The sequence below is a fragment of the Ursus maritimus genome, unplaced genomic scaffold (assembly GCF_017311325.1).
Source record: "Ursus maritimus isolate PB19 unplaced genomic scaffold, ASM1731132v1 scaffold_4, whole genome shotgun sequence".
Taxonomy (NCBI): Eukaryota; Metazoa; Chordata; class Mammalia; order Carnivora; family Ursidae; genus Ursus; species Ursus maritimus.
This window is the reverse complement of record NW_024426552.1, coordinates 82,158,927-82,184,622: the sequence shown is the minus strand read 5'-3', so window position 1 is coordinate 82,184,622 and position 25,696 is coordinate 82,158,927. Positions and strand designations below refer to the sequence as shown.

The 25,696-nt window shown below is 38.1% G+C and overlaps 1 protein-coding gene and 2 pseudogenes across 2 annotated transcripts; all 3 read right to left on the bottom strand.

Moving 5' to 3' along the window:
- Window positions 1–8,175: 8,175 nt before the first annotated feature.
- DNAJC19 (DnaJ heat shock protein family (Hsp40) member C19) lies at window positions 8,176–13,163 on the bottom strand. Of its 2 annotated transcripts, XM_040621560.1 has the most exons (7): window positions 12,993–13,163; window positions 12,717–12,795; window positions 12,105–12,156; window positions 11,952–12,025; window positions 10,664–10,743; window positions 9,696–9,766; window positions 8,176–8,325 (listed from the first exon to the last, which is right to left on the bottom strand). In XM_040621560.1, the coding sequence occupies exons 4-7, from the start codon at window positions 12,003–12,005 to the stop codon at window positions 8,255–8,257; spliced, it is 276 nt and encodes a 91-aa protein (XP_040477494.1). In that variant the 5' UTR covers window positions 12,006–12,025; window positions 12,105–12,156; window positions 12,717–12,795; window positions 12,993–13,163; the 3' UTR covers window positions 8,176–8,254. The 2 variants fall into 2 exon arrangements, with proteins under 2 accessions (XP_040477494.1, XP_008703507.2); XM_008705285.2 differs by lacking the exon at window positions 12,717–12,795 and having other exon boundaries at window positions 12,993–13,162.
- Window positions 13,164–18,167: 5,004 nt separating this feature from the next.
- Window positions 18,168–19,251, bottom strand: LOC103676107 (annotated as a pseudogene).
- A 775-nt stretch (window positions 19,252–20,026) lies between these two features.
- Window positions 20,027–24,641, bottom strand: LOC121100503 (annotated as a pseudogene).
- Between the last annotated feature and the right edge of the window lie 1,055 nt (window positions 24,642–25,696).

Here is a 25,696-nt window from a genome sequence, read left to right as displayed (position 1 = left end):
TTTTTTTGATTTTGGTTGTTTGATGTGCAATATGTTTTTGTATGCAGGTAGTAAATAAACTTTGATCTTCCATTTGCTGATTTTTAACTTTCTACTTTTTATACCAATTGTAGCAAAGTAGTTGGAGCTAGTAATAGGCCTAGAATAGTTAACTTGATTGCTTTTTAAAAAGCATTTATATTTGCTCATAAATAGTATTAAAATATTAATTGGTTAATCATTTTGTAATGAATCCTCTGAAACCTTAGCACTTAAAATTTAGTCTGTTAGACTAGATTGGCTTAGGGAATTGATCATACATTTGATACTAGTAAAGTCTTTATATCAAAGGCAACTTTTGGAAGGCAATGGGGTAAAATCCAGAATTTTGCTTTGGCCTTTGAGAATTATTTTTATAAAGAAGTATGGTGAGCAATTTTTAAATAAGAAATAGACCATTAACTTGGTTTTTGATTCTCAAGGAAATAATTTTGAAGGTTGTCATTAATGATTGTATTCTTTTGTATGTACTTTAGCCACATGGCTTAATTTTAGGAAGATAAAGATTTCGCATTAAGTGTTCAAAGTAACAGTGATAAAATAATTATGCAGATATATGTGAGGTCATATCAAATGTGGATTTACTGGAGGTTCCCTGCCTCCCCCCAATAGAAGCACATAGACCACTGAACAAGAAAGACAGCCCTTTGTCATTTGGTGTTTGAAAAGTGTTTTTTATGTGCATAAAACTGTTAAGTGATTTTAGTTAATTTATAATGACTGAAAGACAATTCAAGGTACTGCTAAAAATGTAATATTTGTCAGGTGTCCATATAACCCCAGACCTCAAATTTATTACCACTGAAGTTAAGATGTGATGGTATTAAATGCTTTTTCCTAAAACCCTAGTAACAGAATTTATAAGTAAGATGTGGTATGAAGAGGGCAATCCTTGTATTTTAAGTATCAAATAATTTCATACCCAGATTTTTAAAAACTTAACCCACAAACATCTTTTTTAACCATCAAAGGTTAGAAAGATGTAAAATTGTTGGCATTTTTTTCTTTGCTCTCTTCAGTAACAGGGTTACAGATTAATTACAAGGTATGAGAATTTTCATTAATTCCCAAATTGGTAAATACGGTATAAATAAAAAATGATTTTTCGTTTTCTTTCATGTAGAATAGATTCACTAAGATCCTTCTTCCATAAAGATTGTTTCATTGAGAAAGTAACATAAAACCATCTTAATAGTGCAAGCATATGAATAACCATATTCTTGGAAATAAATATCAAGGTTTCATTATTTACAAGTGACTAAACCTAATGCCTTGTGTATTGTAGAACCATAAGGCCTTTTTTTTTTTTTTTCCTTGAGAGAGAGAGAGAAGGGGGGGAGGGTGGAGCAGAGAGAGAATGGAAGAGAGAATCTTAAGCAGGCTTCACACAGCACAGAGCCTAATGGTTTGATCTCATAATCTTCAGCTGAAATTGAGTCAGATGCTTAACTGAGCACCCAGACACCCCCATAATAGACTTTTGTTGGGGTAAATACAATATACTCTGATTTAGAAGTTAAAAGGCCCACTCCCCAAAGGTAGTAACCATGTTGATTCAGGTAGCCTTCCAAATTGTTTTGAGAGGGGTGCATCTTTTTTGGCTACTACCACACCAGTTAGATAAGATGTTGCTGTGGGAAAACTTAATGGTAAGTTAGGACATGCTGAAAGACACTCAAGCAAAAAAAAAGAAAGAAAAAAGAAAGAAAGGTCTTGTGCAGCCTTCACATTGTTTCAGTGTACTTATGTGAAATCACACAAGGAAGCTTATTAAGATTACATGGGGGCAAAAATAATCTTTTCCTGAAATCTTGGGAAGCTTAGTATTTATTTTTATAGATTTTATTTTTAAGTAGTGTCTGTACCCAATGTATAGACTCACTCTCAACTCTGAGATCGAGTCACATGTTCTGACTGAGCCAGCCAGGCACCCCTGGCATCACCTTTTTAAAGCCTTCAGTGGCCCTAAAACTTTTGCGGAATGGTGTAAATGGGTCTTTATTGATAGCTCAGTCACTATTGGTATAATTATAGTAGGGCTACACCAATTTTTAAGTAGTTGTTTATTTTAATGTAGAATTGAGAAGCAGCACATGAAACTGGTGAGTTCATGAAAACCTAACAGGCATTCTTAGAACCAGGCAGAGGGAGGTCACTTAAATGATTTTGCCAAAAAAAAAAAAAAAATGCGGGTATATGTAGTCAAGTAAAGTAACCTAAGGACAGATAACACTAAGCTAGTGAGGAAGAGGTAGTTGGTATTTTTTTCCAGGTCTCCATGTCAGCCATTCTTTTGTAGCTGGGATCCATCACCTTCATGCTAAGTCACAGGTGTTTTTTGTAGGTATTGTTTTCTGTGAGTCGAATGTGTAACTTGATAAGGGTCTCTGCAGAGTTGGCATATAAACTGAATGTTGCAGTTAGACTGGGAAATTGTACCATTTGTCTTCACACAGATTGCACTTTTTTGAGGTTGAAACCAGTCTAGTTTTCTCATAGGCTGTGCCTACAGTAAGCTTAGTCTTGGAAATGGAAAATCAGCTATACTGCAGTAAGTCCTGTGTTGGGTGGTGGTTATTGGAATGAGGGTAAAGGAAACTACACTTGGATTTCCTTCTAGAAAGCCTCAAGGAACTTTATTTGAACCGGATCTGTGTGTTTGACAAAATTCCAAAAGGCTGAAAGATGTTTGGTGAGAATCCTCACTCAGTTTCCTACCTTTTCTGTTATGGTTTGGATCCCCAATATCTTTTATGAGGATATCTGGTATAGTGAATTTGATGACTTTTTAAAAATTTTTCTTTATTAGAAGTGTTCTTGATAGTAGTTACCACCTTTGATAACATTTGGGTTTTATTTCAGGATCTGCAATAAAGCAACAATCACAGTCTGTAATAGTTAAACTTTGGCAAGTGGTATTAATTTGAAGTTGCACTCAACTGTTGACTGAAAATAGGTCAGTTACGTTGAGTCATATGAAATTGCCAATAGTTGACCATTTCTGACCCACAAAAGTGGCAGTTTCCTATGGCTCAACCTAAGTACATTTTTAAGTATGATCATTTACTCTAGAATCCAAGCAAGAGCCTAATCATCCAGAAAATCCCTTATGATTTTTCTCCATGAGGGATGTAAATAAGGAAATATATTAATTTTGTAAGAAGGGTTTATTATCAGATTCCTTTAGATTCAGAATCATCTGTACCTTCTATATTACTACTTCAAGTACTCAAATAAGATATAGGCTATAATGCAGGCTATAGTCTTCATAAGAGGATTTCTATCAGTCCATTTGGCTTGCTGCTTTCTTCCTTTGATAATTTGAAAATTATAGGTATAGGTGTACAGAATTGGGAGTTTCAGTGTACCTAACCCAGACATTTCCAGCTATGCTGTATGCAATCTAAAGACAGAAAAAAAGGGCAAGATTATTTTTCACTGACAGTCTTAAAGTCCCACTAGTGAATAGTTGCTGTTTTTTTTTTTAAGATTTTATTTATTTGACAGACAGCCACCGAGAGAGGGAACACAAGCAGGGGGAGTGGGAGAGGAAGAAGCGGATTCCCAGCAGAGGAGCCTGATGTGGGGCTCCATCCCAGAATGTCGGGATCATGCCCTGAGCCAAAGGCAGATGCCTAACGACTGAGCCACCCAGGCACCCCTAGTGAATAGCTTCTTAAATTTGTGTTTCAGTGACTGGTATGTTTTTCTTGGGGTGAAATTACAGGGATATTTTGTACCTCTTTTACTTGGACTGTCAAAAGCAGCTACTGATTTTTTTATTTGGGGGTTGGGGACTATTACAAAAAATTTCCCATCGTTTTTGTAGATAAACCAATTTGTCATGTTGCCTGGAGCTTACGTCTCAGCCTGGTTGAGTTTCATTTTTCTGGTTGTAAAGAAGAATGTAAACACGTTTGAAATTCCATGAATTTTAACTGTACTAAAGTAACAGCAAGTGCTAACATATTCCAGATTATACCTTCACACTAGACCGTGGACCTTGTCATTGGGTCAGGAATAATTGGTAACATTGGGTAGAAGCTCGCTCGCTCTTTTTTTTTTTTTTAAAGATTTATTTATCTGAGGGGGGGGTGAGACGGAGAGAATCTTTAACCAGACTCCCTGCTGAGCATGGGGTTTGACCCACAACCCATGAGATCATGACTTGAGCTGAAGCCAAGAGTCGGATGCCTAACTGAGCCACCCAGGGGCCCCTGGATAGAAGCTCTTCCTATATCCTGTTGCTAAGGCAAGAGTTAGCTGTAAGGAGGCACACTACCCAGAACAGTTCCAAAATCACAAAGTAGAGCTTAGGTCATTTAAGTTTCCTAGTACTCAAGGTTAAAATGATCTGCTTCAATGCTGTAAAATCATTAAGAAGCTATCATAGCATTAACCTTTTAAGTTAAAGGATATTAACCAACTGAGCTCCTTTTGACTTTGATAGTAAAATTACTTTAGTCCAATGAAATTTTTCAACCTGCCGTTTTCGGGTTGTAAAGAAGAATGTAAACATTATGTTTGAAATTCTGTTAATTGTAACTGTACTAAAGTAACAGCAAGTGCTAACATATTCCAGTTTATACCTTAACACTGGACTGTGGACCAATTCAGGATTCTTTTAATAACCAAAACCCACTCTAGCATTTTAAATAGTGTTTTTGTACTTTACCTCAAATTTTAATTTTTTTCTATCCTATTGTTCACGTTGAAACAATTCTGTATTCTAGCCAGAAGTGTGGAAACTTAAAACTTGACTTGTCAACTCTTTATGAAGCATTCTGCCTGAGTGAATTTTTTAAAGAATTATTTCTGATGCAAGGTTTTAAGGTAGGGCATACATTTTCAATATGCTGAATATAGCTTTTTAGTGTGGCACAGTTCAACATGCTTAGGGTTTTACTTGTGTTAAGATGTTAGTTAACTAATATTTTCCGATTAGTGGTTTTCTAGCTGCCTTTCACCCTTTTTGCTTTTGTTATAAATTAAGGTCAGCAGAGAAAACCTTATAATCAAGCTTCTAGAATTAGAATATATGAGTATTCCACCTGTTTTCATGCAAGTTCTCAATTGTTTCTTCAGTGGTTTGGGTGTTCTGGGATACTGATTTGTATCACTAGACTTTTTTTTTTTTTTTTTAATGCTTCCATAGGTATTCCCATCATTTGGAAAATACTTGAAGGCAAGCGAATTTTCCTAAAATTCTAAGAGTGGGAAAAGATTTAACTTCTAGGACCACTCATTATAGCCCACTTTTATCACCAGCAAAGCAGTTTTCACAAAGCAGCATAGGTCTCATAGTAATGTCAACCCAGAGGCAGTGAAGTCAGAATGGAAGGGACAAAGTAGGGGAACTAAATCTGTGGTATGCCAGATGTAACATTAAGGCTGTGCATAGGAATTCCCCATAACCTACCTATTCAGGACTAATAGAGAACCATGTTACAAATGAACACAGGAAATTGGAGAAGATCCCCCAGGGCTTGCTTACAGTTTCATTAGCTGTGTAACCTCTGAAGTAATTTGCTTTTTTTGTTTCCCTACCCATAAAATGTGGAGGAACCCTCACTTTTTTTTTCTTTTTTAAACAGATGGGGAGGCGTTAACCATGTAGGTAGTGTACTCAGAGTACACTGGCACAAAGTAAGTGCCTGGCTATTACTGCCCAAGTTTGACTCGAAACCTGCACCTCCTATCTCAGTGTTCATGCATACCTTCCTCCCCCTTGAAGAAGAAAGAAGTCTGAGTACCTGCTGATAAAAAGGCCCCACACTAAAGGTGTAATGACAACTCTCACTCAAATTTCATTACCACCAAGGAAAACATCCCTGGTTATCAAATTTGTGACAGGTATCAGTGCAGGTTAACATCATGGACTTTAAGTTTGAGAAAGATTAGCCTGCTCACCCAGAATACTGTTTTGGGCATTACTTAACTTCACTGTTGTTTCTGTACTTGTAAAACATACTTAAATACTTAGCACAATGCTAGTACACTGTGAGTAGTCAAGAAATGGTAACATTACACATCAAGTATTTTGTTAAACATTAAAAGATGGAAGGCGCTCATACACTTGTTACCAGTTACCCACTATGATCTGGAGCCCTCACACAGGTGACTTTTTCCCAAGAAAAATGGTAGGTCTGGTTCATAATCTACAATGAAATGTGGATTCTTAAACGGTAAGCCTAGAGGAAATAAAACTGATTACTATGAAAGAAAAACGTGCTCTGTTGTGCTCCTTAGTGTCATTTTAAAGCATTTTTCATTGTCTTAATAGTCACCTTAAAACAGGTGTGCCATTTGCATTAAACACTTGAAAGTATACCCACTACACAAAGTTTTCTCTTTTAGGGTCAGTGCTTGATTGTCTCTGGGCATATTAGCTCATATTTCCTATTTGTCCTTCAAAAATTTGCTTTTAAGTTTTAATTGATAATATCTCTTAAGGAAACTTTTGGTTAGTCCAAAAGACTGAAACAAAATGTTAGTAAAAATAGTTGATCCTCATTATTAGCAGATTCCTTGTTTGCAAATTCACCTACTTGCTAAAATTTATTTGTAACCCCAAAATCAATACTCAAGGTACTTCCTGCTCGTTCATGGACATGCAGAGTGGTGAAAAATTTAAATCACCCAGTGCCCAAAGTGATGCTTGCCTTGTTTCAGTTACCATACTGTAAACGTCCCTTCTGTGGTCCAGTTAATGCTAAGTTTTTCACATTTTTGTGCTTCTTGGTGATTTTCCTGTTTAAGATGACCCTCAAGCCTAGTGAAATGCTGCCTAATGCTCCTGAACACAAGAAGGCTGTGCTGTAACGACAGGAGTTAGTGTTGGCTGCAAACTTAACGTTAATGAATCAACAGCATAAGGTGTCTTTAAATAGAAACACACATAAAACAAGGTTATATATTGACTGGTTGATAAAAACATGACCCAGAGGTTCAGAGGAACCTTTATTTCCCCTATGAACACATGATTCCGTATTTGCGAATTTCAGTGTTCTCAGTAACTTCATAGCACATTACTACTTTGAATAACAAGTGTACCTTCATACCCCTTTTCCCCAGAAATAACTAAAGAGATTTATCCTACGTAAAACCCACGGCTGCCTTAAGCTGCTGCTTTCTCCTATTCTAAATCATAACAAGTAGACTTGATCAGATTTTAAGGAAATGGTGGAAAAATAAAAAGCAGATATAATCCAAATCTGAAGTGTCGGTAAACACATACCAACACCAAACAGGATCACCACCACTATTTGGATCTTAATTGACCTTGAAAGTCTTGTGTTCTCCATTAATAAGAACTTTTAGGATGATGTAAAGTTTAAATGATAGGTAGTATAATTTATCATCTTAGAGCTAATGATAATATTCCTGCTGGTGGCCACAGACTTCTACTTCAGGTGTTTTTACAGATCCTTGGGTTAAGATCCTTCTATATTTCATGTTCGACTACTAGCCATTTACCCATACATGTCATTTAAATATGAGTTCATAAATTCTCCAATAGTCCATGCTGAGTATTTTCCATAAATGAGAGCATTTCAGTTTTTAGTTTTGCTAACTGTGTTTTAAGCTTGGTCATAACAAATGCAAAAACTTATTACATAAAAACCCAGTAATTTATAAACTTTTCAGTTTCTTTCATTGGCTAGTTCAATACAGTGTAAATACTTCTTGATTAAAAACAAGACCTCTACTGTAAATCTTACACTGTCAACAGTTTCTAATGTATGAAATCTAAATTCTGTCAATTATATATATGTGTGTATATAGTTAGATGTTATTTCTTAGGTCAAAGTTGTGGCTAAACTCACTTTTAAAATTTAAGGTTCCAAGCAGTGGGGCTGGTTTTCTCAACTCTGAGCAGCCTTTCTCCCAGTAAGATGACTTCCTCCTATAACAACTTGTGCAAATTCCATCGTAATACCACATTGTATTTTAATTACCGATTTTTCAGTATCCCATTAGATTGTGGCCTATTTCTATTCAAGTGGTATCTACCTATAATTACTGATGCTAAATCTCAAAATATTCTATAATCTGATTAAAATCCTCACATTCAAAGAAGAAACTTCTACCAAAGCTTTGGTTTAGTTTGTGCTAAATCATTTTTAAAATTTGTAACTTTGAGGCATTTTATTATAAAAAGCTAGCACTTGTATACATAAACCAACAAGAACTTAAAATTCATCACACATTTACTTCATTTTTTAGCTTGACCTTCTAGTAAATCTTTAGCTTCATTGATTTTGGCTGCTATATAAGGAGATCCTCCTATAGGAAGAAAGAAAAAAGGAATAGTTATAATATGGCTTCTCAATTTGGGCTTGATGAAAACCTATTCTCTTGTTTCAGGGATCCCTATTGCTTATCTGAGAGGTGGAATTAGCAAAAACGGTATTTTGACTTTTTAAAATAACTTTGACACAGCAACCAGATAACCAAATGTAACATATTTGACCAAAGGGAAATAAAGTAATTCATATTAAGATTTCCACAAAAACAGCACCTTTAAAAACTTAAACTGGAGATTTGCCTATCGTTTTCCCCTTAGTTGTGGGTGCTGAATGCCATTCTCTGCGGTTCCTAAATGAACTTGTTTTTGCTGGTGGTGGGGGGGGGGGAACCTTAAACTGATAGAAATAGGATTAAAAAACCCCCCACATATGTGACCTTGAAATAGTATAAGTTACTATTTATGATGATTACAAGTCATAAATGAACATGAATTTATTGTACTATGTTACTTTGAAAACATGTGCTCAGAGGTTTCTGAGCTTTGTTGGAAAGACCCCACTATGATTTGTACTCTTTTTCTGTCCTCACAGTTTTTCTCTTTTCCTGTTATTTATTGTGCCTTCATGATAATTACCTAGGGGTGCTTTCCTCCTACGCTGGAGCACTGATTCTCAAAATGTAGTTCTCAGAGCTGCAAGCATCAACATCCCAATAAGAAAATACACCTTTATAAGCTCCATACTACGCTTAATGAATCAGAAGCCTTCCAATAATAGAAGCTAAATTTTGTAGAGGAGGCTACTGCAGTCAGATACCAAACAATCACAGACCTGTTTAAACTCAAAACATTCTTAATGAAGGGCCTATCCTGTTTTGAGCAGTGGAATGTGGATTTTGGGGTCTATATTTTGGTATTCCTCATAATTATTTGCTTTCAACACAGCCAACTCTGTTTAGAAATGTATCAGAAACAAATCTTACAGGTTTCTAACTAGGTAACCTCTAGTTCAAAGGTCTAAATGGATAGAAAAATTAAAATTTTTAATTTCCTTAACTGAAACTTAGCATTTCTTTTCATAATATAGACCCCTCCCCCACCAAAAACAGCAGTATTGATAGTATTTCGATTAGAAGTCACATTTTATCACTATTGCAGATCTGAAAATGGTAATGCTTATCACTTTCAAATTACAGTAGTTACTAGATAAGCTTATTCTATAAATTTTTCACTCAGGATTTATTCTTTGAAGATACTGGAAAATGGATGGATCCAGCCTGGGCAACAGTGCTCACACAAACATTTAGGCATCTCCCTTGAAACAGCCAAGAATTAAATATGAAATTATTCCACTAATAACAATTAGTCACTGAAAAATATGTACAAGAAGAATTTAATGACTACTTACCCTTGTCTGGGTGATTTAAAAGCATAATTCGTCGATGAGCATCTCTTATTTTTCCTTTATTGGCAGTAGGGCTAATTTAAAAAGAAAAAGGTAGTTTACTTCTAGATCACATCAAAAAATTGTAATAAAGCCCAATTAAAGATCTCGTGAAATGGGTCCAGTCAACACAACAATATGGAAAGTGGTTTAGGAACCTCTAACATACAAGGATGATGAATCTTCTGAATCAGAACTAAACAGCTCCTTAGGAAAACAGATTTTTTTTTTTTTTTAAGATTTTAATTTGTTTGAGAGCAAGAGAGAGCACAAGTGGGAGTGAGGGGGAGGAGCAGAGGAAGGAGGAGAAGCAGACTCCCCGCCGAGCCGGGAGCCTGACATGGGGCTTGATCCCAGGACCTAAGCCTCAGTCAGATGCTTAACCGACTGAGCTACCCAGGTGCCCCAGATCAGTCATTCTAAAAAAGTTAGTTGAGGCACACCCGGGTGGCTCAGTAGGTTAAGCATCTGACTCTTGATTTTGGTTCAGGTCACGATCTTGGGGTCCTAGGACAGAGCCTCACATTGGGCTCTGAGCTAAGCATGGTGTCTGCTTCTCCCTCTCCCTCTGCTCCTCCCCCCCAACCCATGCACGTGCTCTGTCTCAAATATTAAAAAATTAGTTGAACTTTATAATCATTATAAAAGTCCATTTATTGAAAGGGAAAGCATGTTTAAGTATCTAGAAATGAAGGGAGAATATCACTACAAAAAGTGTTACAGAGAACAACACTGAGCACTTCAATTGTTGGTTTAAAAGCCTATCTTTCAATGAATTAAAAAGTGCTTATGTGCTAGTGTGCCTTCTCACTGGACTTTTGCAGAGTGTTTAGATCTTAGAATGTATGTAACACTACTATATCTCTTAATAAAAGGTCTTTTTACATTTGTTCATAGCTCTAGAGTTGTAGAAAAATTTAGAAATTATTTACCTTACACCTAGTATTAATGCTGCTTCTCGTTTTGTCATTTTGGGTTCAAACCCACCTCTATAATAGCCACCACTGAAGGCCTGAAAGAGGAAATGCATTCATAAAAATAGATTAAAATAAACTGAAAATTGCTAAAAAAATGTTGAAAATTTTCCTAACAGAAAAGTTAAGACATTTCAGAGAACCTTAACTGCAACACTTACGACATTTTAGCTTTATGAGTAGCAACAAATATTTTAATGATCATTAAACATCCATTTTTCCCCCCCAGAAAAACTATCTTAAAAATATAAAAGAACAGTGCCTCAAAGCCAGTTCTTCTGGGAATAAAGGAAAGATTATTCCAAGTTAGTTGTGTTACAGATAAAAATTTGATCTAAGAGGTGCCTGGGTGGCTCAGTTGGTTAAGCATCTGCCTTCAGCTCAGGTCATGATCCCCGAGGCCCAGTACGGAGCCCTGCATCAGGCTCCCCGCTCAGCGGGGAGTCTGCTTCTCCCTCTGACCCTCCACCCCATCTTGTGTGCTCCCTCTCTCAAAGTATTTAAAGTATAATTTAAAAAAATTTGATCTAAGAATATGATTATATGTTAGAAAAACAGTGCTTTAAGAAAAAGATTTGGAGATCTTTTCAGGTTCAAGGGCATTTTGAGGGTAAAGGTAACTACTAAAACAAGACTTTAAGATATGTATTCAGAAAATCAGGCTTCCAGGTCCCCTGAACTTGTAAATCGGAGATCATATTGGTAAAATTTACCATCATCCTTTTGTGTCACATTCAATCACAACAATAAAAATAAGTACTGAACAAGCTGTCACAGCCAAACATCACATCCACTCATACTCTATAGCCTAATTAACTCCAGTGCTACCCAAGAATCTTACTAGGGCAATGCCAGGGCCACACAGTTAAGAATGGATCACTTCAGATCCCTAGATCTGTGTTTGTCATGCAGAGCAGATAAGGGAAGGCAAGAATTTGGACAAATGATGCTGAAGTTAATAGTATCTAAACAATAAAGTGCTATTAACTTTCATGATACTAGAATTGTGTTAATAATACGATTGTGTTAATACCCCAATTCTGTCATACAAAGCATTTGATTTTTTAGGGTAACAACATTACAAAGCTCAGAACTTCTAAACCCTCTTTGTGGGAAGAAAGACAAGGGGCCCAAAGCAAGCTCTTAGAACTTCACAGATGTTTGGAAATTAACCCTCTTCAAGTGTGACTCTAAGCTTCATACACAGGCAGCATAGAAATTAGCAAAAATGTTTAGCAAGTCTTACAGATTTTGGTAGACTCTGAAAAACTTGTTTTACTTGAGGCTCCATGTGTTTCATGGCTTGCAAAACATAACGGCCTAAAAATAAAAGCAACAGAATAATTAAAAAATCTCCAACCTCCCCTACTTCACTTCCACTCCCAAACCATAAACAAACCTGCAAATCCTGCAGCAGCAATGGTCAGTCCAACTGCTACCACTGTACTGGCCTGGTAAAGGGAAGCAGAGTAAAAAATTTACTTCTCGAATTCTCAACCTTCCCTATTGTACCCATTGTCCCATCCCAAACTCATTGCAAGTTTTACTTTCAAAGGAGAAGCAACTTTAGGAAGAAAATAGTCTGCCCATGATCCTTTAAAAGGACTTCAACTTTTATCTCCAATTCACTGTAAAAAGGTATGGGATTTTTACTGTGAAAGATAAGAGTGAGGGGATTTGCTTAATTTACAACAGTCAAAAAGATGATTACCCTCCCTTTGAAAACCTCTTTCACCTCCAGGCAAATAAAGCCACATTACTGTTCAATCAAGAACAATGAAAGTTTCTGCTAGAGAAAGAACTATTTAAAGTCTATAGAATTTTGACAACACGTTTCAACCGTAAACGTGGGCTTAACTAGAAGACTAGCTTTTCACAGCACCTTCGGCACTGTGGCGTCTCACGGTCACTCTACAGAGGCCCAAATATATTCAGGAATCGAGAAAAGATGTGTCGGCAAAAGCCAAGGGGGAGGATACAGCAAAGTAAAGAAGGTACTGTGAGGCTTTACCAGGGGAAGAGCAGGTATAATCAAATGCGTTTCCACTAATCACTGAGCCTCGGGGACGACGAACCAGGGACTGAAGACCCTGCAGAATGGCCATACGAGAACGTATGAGGGTTGAGCCAACAGCTTTGTGTCCTGGAGAGTGTGGCTCTCTGGGGCCTACATCTCCAGCCCAGAGTCGCAATGGGGAGACAACCTCGGCTCCCCTCCTCCGAGGTCGCCACTTGAGATTGCGGTCTGGGCCCGAGATCGCTAAGGAGACCAGAAGGCCGCACTCACCATGGCTCTGGCTTGGCTCCCCGGCCTCCACCGAGAGCGCGGTTCATACCAGCCCAAAGGCCGCAGCCACCAGTTCCCACTCCTCTCTACCAAACAGCGGCACGGCCACCACCGGCAGACACAAACGGCCCAGATACAGGCGCCCAAGGAAATACGGCGATAGCGGCCGCAAATAGGTCGGAAAACTGTCGTAAAAGGGGGACGCAGTGGGCCAGAGGGGAAAGGTCGCTCAAGCAGTGGGCAGGTGCACAACACGACTTCAGATTGGTTGGTGGGTGGGCGGATCTTCTCCTTGCTTGGGCTCAGAGCTGGGGCTTCTGTGTTTTGCCCTTCGCTACCGGGCAGAAGGTATTTGGAAATTCCCATGGGGAAAGGTACTGGTGCAGAAGGTCGAGAACAAAACTGTGTAGCCTTTCTCAGAACGCGCTCCCCCTGCCCCCCCCTTTTCAGCACGTGCATTCGCCTTTTGTTTTACCAGTCAAGAGTAATGAATATCCTTAGAAATGCCATAACAGTTTCACGGTGAAGCCAAATAAATATGTAGCAAGACAGGATGGCAAACGAGAATATGTCCCAGAAAACCAAAACAACAATTGTGTTTCAGGGGTGCTCGGTAGCATTCTCTTACTTAAAAGAATTTATTTATTTTTAAAAAGATGTTATTTATTTATTTGTCAGAGAGAGAGCAAGAGAGCGCATGCACAAGCAGGGGAAGCTGCAGGCAGAGGGAGAAGCAGGCTCCCCACTGAGCAAGGAGCCCCATGCGGGACTTGATTCCAGGACGCTGGTATCATAAACTGAACCAAAGGCAGCTGCTTAACTGACTGAGCCACCCAGGTATCCCTACTTCAGAATTTTAATTTGTGACTTGACCTTGTGAAAATATTTGGGGTTTTGTTTTGTGGAATGGAATAATCACTTCAAAGTCAGTTAATATTCTGATCATGGGACCCCCAAATCCCCACAACTGAAATATGCTACTTAAAATTTCTCTTCCTCTCCTCAAAAACTAGGGTTTGGTTTTGCCATTACAGGGCATCAGCTTCATATATCCCTCCATAAATGCTTGAGAAGAGGAAGGTAATGGAGACATTAATGGAAGTTTTACAATGTTTGGATGATCAAGTAAGTTTGGAGTTACTTTCCCCCTTAAAACTTATAAAGTATTAGAAATCGGTTTACATTGCAATGAAATTCTGGTTTGATGAGCTGGTTGCATATTAGACAAGTATGCAGATTTGTTGGCCTTGTTTTCCCCATCTGTAAAAAGATTCTGTGTTTGGATCTTTAAGAATTCTTCTAGTCCTGAGATTTTTGTAATGTAATATATTGTCAACCAAAATTTCTTACATGTTATGTAAGGAATTTTTTATTATTTGCATATTGCATATGTACAAACTAGAGCAAATAGCTTGCTTGAGGAACAGGTTAACATAGAGAGGCCCAGTCTCAGGAAAACAAGGATGGGTAATGTAGGGAGATATGAAGTGGACAAGGCTCTGTTTCTGGAGGCATGTCAAAGTCGATGTACAACCTCATTCTGTCACTAGCTGTATGACTTTGGATAAGTTATTTCTGACTCTGAGTTTTCTCATTTGTAAAACAAGGAGAACGATGACTACCTCACCAAATTTTTGTGAGGATAGAGAATTATGTACATGGTATGCTCTGCATGTAATTAGCGCTCAGTGTGTTGGCAATTATTATTATGAGGCATGTTGAAGTACAAATTGGTGTGCAGAGGCCCTCCCAATTCTCATGATACCTCACTCATGGATGTGAGTCTGGTAATCTTTTCCCTTCCCATTAAGGACATGGAAAGCAGCTCTAAAAGTAATCTTTTGAAATTTCCATCAACTGGTGAATGGATAATGATTCCTTGCTTCTTCTAGCTTCTGATGACTGTCAGCATTCCTTGACTTGTGACTGCATCACTTCAGTTTTCAAGGAAGGTCAGTATCTTGAAATCACTCTCTACTCTGTCTTCACATTGGATTTCTTTGTGTGTAGAATCTCTGCTTCCTCCCTTTTAAAGGATGCATATAATTGCATTTAGGGTCCAATCCTATAGTCCAGGATAATCTCCCCATCTCAAAATCCTTAACTTAATCATAGGTACAAAGACTTTGCTATATAAGGTACCATTTACAGGTTCCTGATTTTAGGGCCTGATATCTTTGGGGGCCATTATTTAGTCTATTAGAGTAAGAAAAGACAAAAGAGAGGACTTGTAGGGACAAGAGAACGGGAAAGGACTCTGCTCAATTTCTTCTCCCAAGTTTGCCCGTCAGGTAAGTCACTTATTGGGGAAGAATAAGTGAGTGAGAGAAGTGTTCTTGATTGTACCTTTCAAATACTTTTTAACTGTGACTCTTAGTAAGATATACATTTTACATTGTGATCCACAGAACAAATACATACTTGGACACATAGATACAGAAACACACACATATGCACACACAGATACACATTGAATTTAATGTGTATTTATTTATTTATTATTACTTTCTATGACTAGCACATTTTTTAAGTGCTTGAAAGGCAAACATAGTTTAGAGCATATAGCAGAGAAAGTGGTAAAGGTTCTACCATAGAGAAGCTACTACACCAGAGGTTTATAGTAATAGGTACAAACTTTTCAGACCTCTTAAATAGGAATATGAAAAAATCTTTGAAAGGAAAAAATCCTATATAATTTAGGGGCTAGATCAGCAGCCTCATCAGGTTAGGAAGACTTGACATTGCTGAGTCACTTTCTATATTGATGCTATATTGCCTTCTTCATCTTTCCTTCTCAGTAATCAGTTTATATTCTGGGACAGCTCAGTGGAGTAGCTCATTAATATGTACCCATAGAGCTCTGAATCTAAAGTGCTATGTTCTGTTACTAACAGGAATCCAAGTATCAGTGAGATCATTCTTAGGTGGGTAAAGCCATGAATTCCCACGTCCACTTACCCTGAAATAAAACGACACTCTCAAATTAGTTTAAAATGTTAATTCACAATCAAAAGTGATTGTTAGAGATGATCTCTCAGAGTGATGTAACCTGTCATTACTTCTAGATCTATATTAAAAAAGCAAATGAGGAGCGCCTGGGTGGTTCAGTCTGTTAAGTGCCTGTCTTCGGCTCAGGTCATGATCCTGGAGTTCTGGGATCCAGGGATCCAGCCCTGTGTCAGGCTCCCTGATCAGCGGGGAGTCTGCTTCTCTCCTTCTGCCACTTCCCCTGCTTGTACTTGCTCTCTCTCTCTCTGTCAAATAAAAAAAAAAATCTTAAAAAAAAATAAAAACAGCAAATGACTGGACTAGAACCTGAAAGAAAATGATATAGGACATGAAAAACTATGGCAATAGTTAGAATACCAGTAAAGCTGCAAACGTCTTCAGAGAAAAGCCTCCTTACGGACCATTTTGTTAAAACACACTCCTCTGCTCCATTCAGAGCTGAGGAGTTTGCTGAAACCAGAGGTGATTCAGGAAACTGGGTAGTCTCCTGCTTTCTGCCAGTCTAAAGCAAACTGCTCTGTCTGTCTGCATGTCTTACATCGTGAGCCCTCAAATAACTGCTCTGCAAAGTTAACAATGTCAGAATTCTAATTTGCATTTCTTGTTCTAAGATATTGTTGGCAGAATTGTTTGTGCTTTTCAAGAATATGAAATGAATGTTTAATTCAGCATAGGAAAAAACGGAACAAATGTTCAACAATAGAATAGTTACGTAATTTGTTTCCTCCTCTGTAAAGTCGACATAATATAGTACTTCATTGCATTGTTTTAAGAATTAAGTTAGATAATATATGTAAAGCATATAGTATATAAATAACTGCTCAGAGAGCATATTATTTTTACTTCAGCTTATCTCCTCAACCCTGCATTCTCTAATTTAACCCTTTCCAGCTCAGGTCAAAGTTCTCTAACCTGGCCCCACAATTCCAGAGAGTCTCATTAGTCTTTCAGTTTTTTTTTTTAAACCATGCATAGTTTTATTTGCTAATACATTTATGCTTCTAACTCTTTCTCTGTTATGCGTTAGACTCAGAAGGTCTAACATGGACGGCACTGGAGGAGATAATGCTAAGTGAAATAAGTCAAGCAGAGAAAGACAATTATATCGTTTCTCTCATCTATGGAACATAAGAACTAGGAAGATTGGTAGGAGAAGAAAGGGATAAAGAAAGGGGGGGTAATCAGAAGGGGGAATGAAGCATGAGAGACTATGGACTCTGAGAAACAAACTGAGGGCTTCAGAAGGGAGGGGATTGGGGGAATGGGATAGGCTGGTGATGGATATTAAGGAGGGCACGTATTGCATGGTGCACTGGGTGTTATACGCAAGTAATGAATCATCGAACTTTACATCAAAAACCAGGGATGTACTGTATGGTGACTAACATAATATAATAAAAAATATTTAAAAAAAAAAGGTCTAGAAGCTATTGAAATAAAGTCAATGTTTCAGTTGATAAAAATTAGTTTCCATTTTACTATCTTACCGTCAGCACTTTTACAATGTAGTTATTTTCTTTTAACACTGAGACTTGAGTATTTATATATATTCTTTATATAGCATTTCTTAATTTCTATTCACTGAGAATATAGGGCATGCTAGTCTTTCAGTTTTTAGGCTCCAATGAGATGAGGTTATTCTGTCAGCCATAGATACCAAGGAAATGTATTCCTCTGTGTCTTATTTCTCACAAAGATGAGTTCTGCTGCATTGTTTTGTAGGTGTTCGGTATGTCTCTCTGATGGCCCTAAATCCATCTTCAGCCACAAATTACCAACTCTCAAGAATTAGGGCTGCTTGGCCTACACCCCTGGTTTGTCCCTTTCTCTTTTGATGGCTACTTTGTTCAGTTTTCATTCACTTCCTCTCCCTTGGGATTGTGCTTTTCTTTTTTGTCCTTTCAGAGAATACTTAACATCAGAGTTTATTTTTCAAGGATTAAAAAAGCCAATTTTTCTCACAGATTGATAAATGATAATTTATCTTACCAATGACTAAACATTTAGATAACCAAGAGCCAAATTTCTTAAAACATGATATATTACAGATGCTTTCTTGCAGTTTTGAGATACAGCTTCTCAGATTCCATATTCAATCCAGTGGGTTCCAAACGGATCTAAAATGGTTCAGTTAATCGGAAATAGATGTTGGGTGCTACAGTCAGTTCTAAGATAACCAAATTGGAGAAAAATTATTAAAACTCTATGACTGGATCTGGTCTTAGACTTTTAGGTAAGTTCACTTTAAAATAATAGGATTGTTGCAGGTGGCAAGGAAACAGAACTTTGATAAGTTATATGTCAGAAATCTTGGATGGATTTGGGAAAAAAGCTGACTTAAAGGCCTGTGCATGGGCTTCATCTTATTCTCTTGCACATGCTGACTGGGTGAGAGGGTAAGGCCAACTTTCTGATGCCAATGAACAACCTCTTCCTCTTTTCTGTCTGGACTTGGATCGGTTCTGTGACCTTCTCTCTTGCCACAATATCTGCTTTCCTTGGGCCCTGGAAGCCATTGCCCTGCTCGTTTTGGAGTGTGTTCAACCGAGAATCAAGTTTCCTCTTTTTGAACATTAATCATTCATCTAAGGAAGCTTTTGGTGTATTCCTCTGTCTTTGTCATCAGCTCCCATTGCACTTGAGCAAGCTTTTCCTACCACGTCTTCCTTTAATTCCTTTCAAAGTTTCTTGATCTTTAGCTCTTCAAACATTGTATTCACAGAAACTGTCTGAAGGGTTTCTAGGTCTTTCCCACAGCCAGACTTGCTGGTCATTAGTTGATGAACTGTTTCTTCCATTTTGCTTATCCTTTTTACTGTCTCTCTCTCTCTTCTCAGATAAGCTAATTTACACCTCTTCCAGCATTCTTTGTTAAGTTTTTGTTGCTTGGAATTTTTCTCATGGAGTTGTATGATTTGTTCTTGTGGCCATCACAAGGAATGGTTAGAAAAGACCAAGGTTCCAGAAAGATCATTAGGTATTTCTCCAAATACTACGTGCTCTATCCGGTGGAGCTTGAGTGGAATCACAACCAGCTACTGGTTCATTCTGCTACTGCTGCGTCTCTCATTGGTAAACCTCTAGGGCCTCCTTCACTGAATTCAGGTTAATTGCCACAATTTTTACTTTTTTGGATAGTGTATCATATTCCTTTTTGAGGAATTTTCTTTTCTTCAACTAAGGCCTCCTCAATGTCCAGCCTTTTCTCCCAGAGTTGAAGGGCCAGTTCAAAAAGACCCATGTCATGCAAGGCAAGAAACAACAATTGTTGGAGAGGATGTGGAGAAAGGGGATCCCTCCTACATTGTTGGTGGGAATGCAAGTTGGTACAGCCACTCTGGAAAACAGTGTGGAGGTCCCTTAAAAAGTTAAAAATTGAGCTACCCTATGATCCAGCCATTGCACTACTGGGTATTTACCCCAAAGATACAGACGTAGTGAAGAGAAGGGCCATATGCACCCCAATGTTCATAGCAGCAATGTCCACAATAGCTAAATCGTGGAAGGAGCCGAGATGCCCTTCAACAGATGACTGGATTAAGAAGCTGTGGTCCATATATACAATGGAATATTACTCAGCTATCAGAAAGAACGAGTTCTCAACATTTGCTACAACATGGACAGCACTGGAGGAGATAATGCTAAGTGAAATAAGTCAAGCAGAGAAAGACAACTATCATATGATTTCTCTCATCTATGGAACATAAGAACTAGAATGATCAGTAGGGGAAGAAAGGGATAAAGAAAGGGGGGTAATCAGAAGGGGGAAGGAAAAAAAAAAAAAAAAAAAAAAAAAAAAAAAAAAAAAAAAAAAAAGACCCATGTCATGGGGTGCCTGGGTGGCACAGTGGTTGGGCGTCTGCCTTCAGCTCAGGACGTGATCCCGGCATTATGGGATCGAGCCTCACATCAGGCTCCTCTGCTATGAGCCTGCTTCTTCCTCTCCCACTCCCCCTGCTTGTGTTCCCTCTCTCGCTGGTTGTCTCTATCTCTATCAAATAAATAAATAAAACCTTTAAAAAAAAAAGACCCATGTCACAATCTGTTGGGCAAATATAATCATCAAAAACCTCATCATGAGATTCATATTCATCTTCATCACTCTCCCAGCAGATTCTTCTTCACTTGATTCATCACTATCCTCAACTTTATCAGCATCTCCTTCAAACTCCTTTTTCTTCATCCACTTAATACTTTTTCAGACCTTCATGAGGAAATTAGCAAATTTATTGTTTTCTCCAGTGGCAGCTTGGAAGCCCATATAGAGTGCCTTTTCTTGGTTCTGGAGCTTGGCAATTTCATTCTTTTTCTCTTCCATCTCTTTAAGAGTCTCATTTATTTTCCGTTGCATGTCTGGTTCTTCTCTGTCTAGTGAATTAACATGCTCTTGAAGTACGTTCTCCTATTTTTCAAAATTCTCAAGGAGAAGTGTTTCTTGAAATAATGTGACATGGTGCAGGTCAGATCATTTCATTTAAGTATCTAGTTTTAGTTTCTAATGTCTTGGGAGATAGCATCAAAAGCAACAGTTCTTTGACCCTGTTGGACAAATACTGTTGGCACATACAAGTGTTTAACCTCATCTCTTTTCGTAATCTCCAGCTTCACATCGGTTGGATCTGCTTTTTTAAATTCCATTAACTCTGGAGTACCTAGTCTGAGTGTCCTTTGATGATCTAGGTGATGAATCTCTTGTCGCCAGATCACTGTCCTTTCCAGAAGAGAGTCTGAGGAATCCTCCATCCGAGCCTGCAAGACCCTGCCTTTTCATCTGCTGTTGCTTAAAACTAGGAGAGTTTCTTCATCATACTGAAGTCTCTTTTCTGGCAATTCTCCTCGGTATATCTGGGGGATTTGGGGAATAGGGATATGCCTGGATATGTGAAGAATCAACTGAATGCTCTTCAGTCCTTGTACCAGGCACTGTGTTTCCTTGATGGCAGCCACTGTGAGGTCTTGAAGAGAGAGGATGCAACTGTTCATGTGCATTTTCTTTGAATGGGCCATGGGGTCTAGGTGTCCCAGTTTCTCTTTCTTCTTGGTAGCATTTATTCTCACATGCTGAGGTATCTTATAGTCTAAGGCTGTCTCAGATTGAAGTCTCCCATATACAACTGGGTCTCTTTGATGGCTTCAGCATCTTTGGGATCTTCATAGTCACCATCAGGTTTACTCTTGTACAGTTCCTTCCATTCTTTTTTTTTTTTTTTCCACTGCTGAATTTTAAGTTGGGCCCCTTTCAGCTTTTAATATGTTTCTTCCTTTTCTCAATTTGATTTTCCACCATAATTTCTCTTAGGGTTTTAAATTTCTCTTAGAAATTTAGGAAATTTCTTCCCTTTTTCTATAATTGATTCTTCTTCTTCCTACCTGTATCTTTCTTGCTATCCTTTCTTCCAGCTTCCTCTTTTTCAGTCCTCTCCAAATTGCTTGTTCTTCTCTCTGATTGACTTGCTCATTTGGACTTGGAGTACTTAGAGGGCTTCACAACCTTATAGGAGGGTATCTTGTGATCACTTTGGATGGCATGAACCACAACAGTATCACTTTCCAATGAATCATGAAATTTATTCTGTAGCTTCATGAGGCCTAGTTGATATTTCTCTTCTTCCCAAGCTAATTCCTTTTCTACTTGTTGAATTTTATAAGCTGTTTTTCTGCCAGCCAGAGCATGACTTTTGGAATCTAGATCAATATCTGTTCATTTAAACTGCATATGCTTTGGTAATTCTTCATTTCTAGAAGCTTCCAAAATTTATTTCATAAAGTTTTGACTTGTTCTCTCTTCCCAGCCTTTATTCTTCCACTTCTTTCATTAATTTATCACGTTCTCTTTTTCTTCTGGCATTGTCAATACTGTAGGCTTTGGGATCTTCCATATCTTCTGGAATTGGCTCTGCTTCAGTTACCATCTTGGGAGACAGCACTTTGACTTTGATGGCTTTGTTTAGCTCAAATTCAGAAAAAGTGTTGAAAACAAAATATTAATACCTGTTCCAGTAGTCACCAAGAAATGGTCATCAAAGCTAGGATAGATGCCTTTAATCCATCCATAATTATTGGCATGCATATTGAAGTGCCAGTAGTCTACCATATTCATCAATGAAGGATTACTCTGGCTTAGGATACTAAGACTGGAATTTCTCCATTTTGCATTCCGCAAAAGATCAGTCTTGGTTAATGCTGAAAGTGATAGTTTGGATGGGATTATCCTCTGTATCTTCAAGAGGAAAGTCAGAAGGTTCATCCTTCTTTTCTGTGATATCACTGCTTTTGTCATATGGGGGAACTCACAGTGATACAGAAAGCCAGAATCATAGCCACTGAAAGAAACCCAGAACTTCTTTGGCTCAGAATAAAATCCACAGAGGACATGACGGGGAACCGATGGAATAAAGATTTCCGGTAATGGCTCCTCTACCTCCTCTTCACCCTGGAATTCCTTTTCTCCATCTTCTCCCATCTCTGCTGCTAGCCTCTTCCTCCTGCCTTCTCCTTTGACTCCTTTTGTTTCTTTCTCTTTTCTATTTCTATTAATCTCAGAATCTTAGATTTGACACTTGAGAAATGGCAACATTTTATGCACATGTCTTTGATTTTATAGGAGACTACATCATGATCTTACTCTTCCTCCTTTGTTTTTTTTTTTTTTCCTTAAAGATTTTATTTATTTATTTGTGAGAGAGAGCAAGCCTGAGCAAGTGAGAGAGAGCATGAGCAGGGGGAAGGGGGAGGGGAAGGGAGAAGCAGACTCCCCACTGAGCAGGGAGTGGGACACAGGACTTGATCCCAACGGGACTCGATCCCAGGACCCCGGGATCATGACCTGAGCTAAAGGCAGACGCTTAACTGACTGAGCCACCCAGGCGCCCCCCTTTTGCTCCTTTATAGTTGGAAATGGAGTTTCAAGAACATAGCCATTCTCACAGATAATCAGTAATGTACTTTCAGGGTGGGAGATTGAAGACTATGTTAACTGGCAAACAGGTCCATATTATATAATATAGTCGATTGGCTTATAATCCTTTTCTACCTCAAAGAAGAAGATAGTTTGGTCTTTACTCCCTGTGGTTAGAATTTCTCCATCATGTTCCTAAGCTAAAACAGTAACACAAACAGTATGGGATTTGAAAACCTGTTTCAAATGACTATTTGCATTTGAAATTTTCTTCTGTCCTGCAAAATTATAAGCCCTTTTGGATCATAAAGCTCAAGAATTTGAACAACTCCATATTTGAATCCTACAATAATCTGTGTTCCAGTGTACCTACCAGTCCGGGGTCCCTAAGCAAGGGCAGTACCTCCTAGTTTGAATTTCATTTGAACCAAAGGAGTTTTGCTAGCAGAATCATAGATTAGAACAGAGCATTTCAAGGTAGTAGTAGCCACGAGTTACATGAGGGGAGAGATAGCCAAGGCTTCAGTAGCTCTGGAATAGAAGGAGAAGAGGCATTCTGGGTCTTGGGTCATATTTGAAGTTTGAATTTTATGTGTATTTAAATTGAATTTAATTGAAATGAATGTTTTTGAGACAATACTTGTCCTTACTTCATGAGACATATGCTGGTCATTCCTATTTCTTAAAAAAAATCCTGGGAAACCCACTAAAATTCACAGACCATTAATTAGTCATGACTGGAAGTATGGAAAGCATCATGCCATAAGATTCCACACTTGGAAATATGATGCCAGGCAAATCAGAGTTGTTTTTTTTCCCTAAAAATTATGTGCCAGACATTGTGCTGTATTCTTTATGTAGATTATTTCACTTTATTCCATGACAGTAATCCTTATTTCTTGTTTTGCAGATGAAGATATTTTGCTGGATGTATTTATTTTTCCCTCCAGATCCCTTCTCTGTCATTTTCCGTTCTGCTCTATATCCCAGAGGAACACACAAGGTTAGGAGCCCCTCTCTTCTTCTGGCTTGGGATTCAGTTATGTCCATGATCAGAAGATCAGAAGGTAGGAGGACAGTGAGTTAATGATGTTCATTTCTCCATCTTCATTCCTGGTGGTTGCCACAGGCCGATTGAGTTTGTCCATTGAAGAATACAGTTTCTGTTGCATGTGTGTTCAGGTAATTATTCCCACTCCTTGCTCCTTCAGGTCTAAGAATAGTAATGACTTCTTTGGCCCCAGCGGCCTTACCATACTCAGGACACTTGACCATCATTCGTGAATTTATCTCAATCTTGTGTGCCTTTGTAAATAGTCCCTTTATTAAATTCTCCTCAGTTATTCTATTTGGGTATAGTTTACATCTGTTTCTAGCATGGATGGTGACTATTGTAGGAAGGTACTGCAATAATTCAACTAGGAGTTGATGGTAACAGTGGAAATGGAAAGGAGGGCTGGATTCCTGCTTATGTGTTGAAAGAACCAATAGAATTTGCAGATGGACGAAATCAACTAGGAGTTGATGGTAACAGTGGAAATGGAAAGAAGGGCTGCACTCCTGCTTATGTGTTGAAGAAAGAACCAATAGAATTTACTGATGGACGAAATGTAGTGTGTGAGAAAAAGAGAAGATTCAAAAGTGACTCCAAAGCTGTAGGCTTGAGCAGCTGGAAGGATGGAGTTGCCACTTACTGGGACTGGAAGGACTTCAGGAAGAACAAGCTGGGGAACTTTCGTCATGTTAAATTTGAACTTAACTAGGTATCCAAAGAGCGTTTTCACATAAGCATTTGGATGTACAAGTCTGATGTCAAGAGAGAGGTCTGGGAGTCATCAGCCCAGAGATAGTCTTCAAGGCCATGGAACAGATGAAATCAACCACTGTCTGAGTGGAGAGAGAAAGAAAAGGAATAAGGGCTGTCTTGTGGACTCTTCCATATTTGGAATTCAGGGAGATAAGGAAGAACCAGAAAATTAGACTGAAAAGGGGTGACCAGAAACGAGGTGAGTGTGGTGTCCTGGAAGCCAAATGAAGAAAGTGTTCAGTGGAGAAACTGTGTAAAATGTTGGCTGATAGTCAAATAAAAGAACAACTGAGAATTGACTACTAGAGGTCACTGGTGACATTTATGTGAAGAGTTTCTGTTCTGTGATGGGGACAGAAGTTTGATTGGAGTGTATTTAAGAGAGGATGGGAATAGAAAGAGTAGAGATATGGATTATAAGACATCTCTTCCAAGGAATTTTGCTGAGAAAGGAATTTGAGAAATAGAACAGTACCCAGAGGGAGAAGCAATGTAAGGAGAAGGTTTTTTTTGTTTTTGTTTTAAGATGGAAGAAATAAAAGCCTATTATCTGCTCTAGGAATGACTTTAAAGAGGGGGGGATTTGACAAAATTCATTGAATCACATAATTTAATCATATAGTTAATATTAATACTTTAATTCAATAATTTTAATAATATTAATTAGGTAATATAATATTAATAAATTATATAATTTAAGAAAGAGAAGAAAGTGTAGAGACCTTTTCTCCCCAACAGCTTTGCTTTATTAATCAGAACACAGAGCTTCAGAGTGGTTGACCGACGACTTCTAAAGCCCTGGCAGAGTCCAGTACCTCTCACCCTTATTGTCCACTTTCCAGATGTATATAATGTTAGGATCATAAGATGAGAGATGAGGGGGTCCCAGAATTGCCTTTCCCTGTATTTCTTGACCATTGTTTTTCGGAATTATCTCAGATCTGGATTAATGGAGTTGAAGTTCCTGACTAGCAGCCATTTAGTCTAGGG

What these genes read in the sequence shown, in the direction of transcription:
- DNAJC19 (XM_008705285.2), bottom strand. An exon ending in TTCAGAGTCTACCAAAATCT is followed by an intron (nt 10,744 to 11,951) that starts GTAAGACTTGCT and finishes TTCCTCTTTCAG; the next exon opens with GCCTTCAGTGGTGGCTATTA. An exon ending in TTTAAATCACCCAGACAAGG is followed by an intron (nt 8,326 to 9,695) that starts GTAAGTAGTCAT and finishes TTCTTCCTATAG; the next exon opens with GAGGATCTCCTTATATAGCA.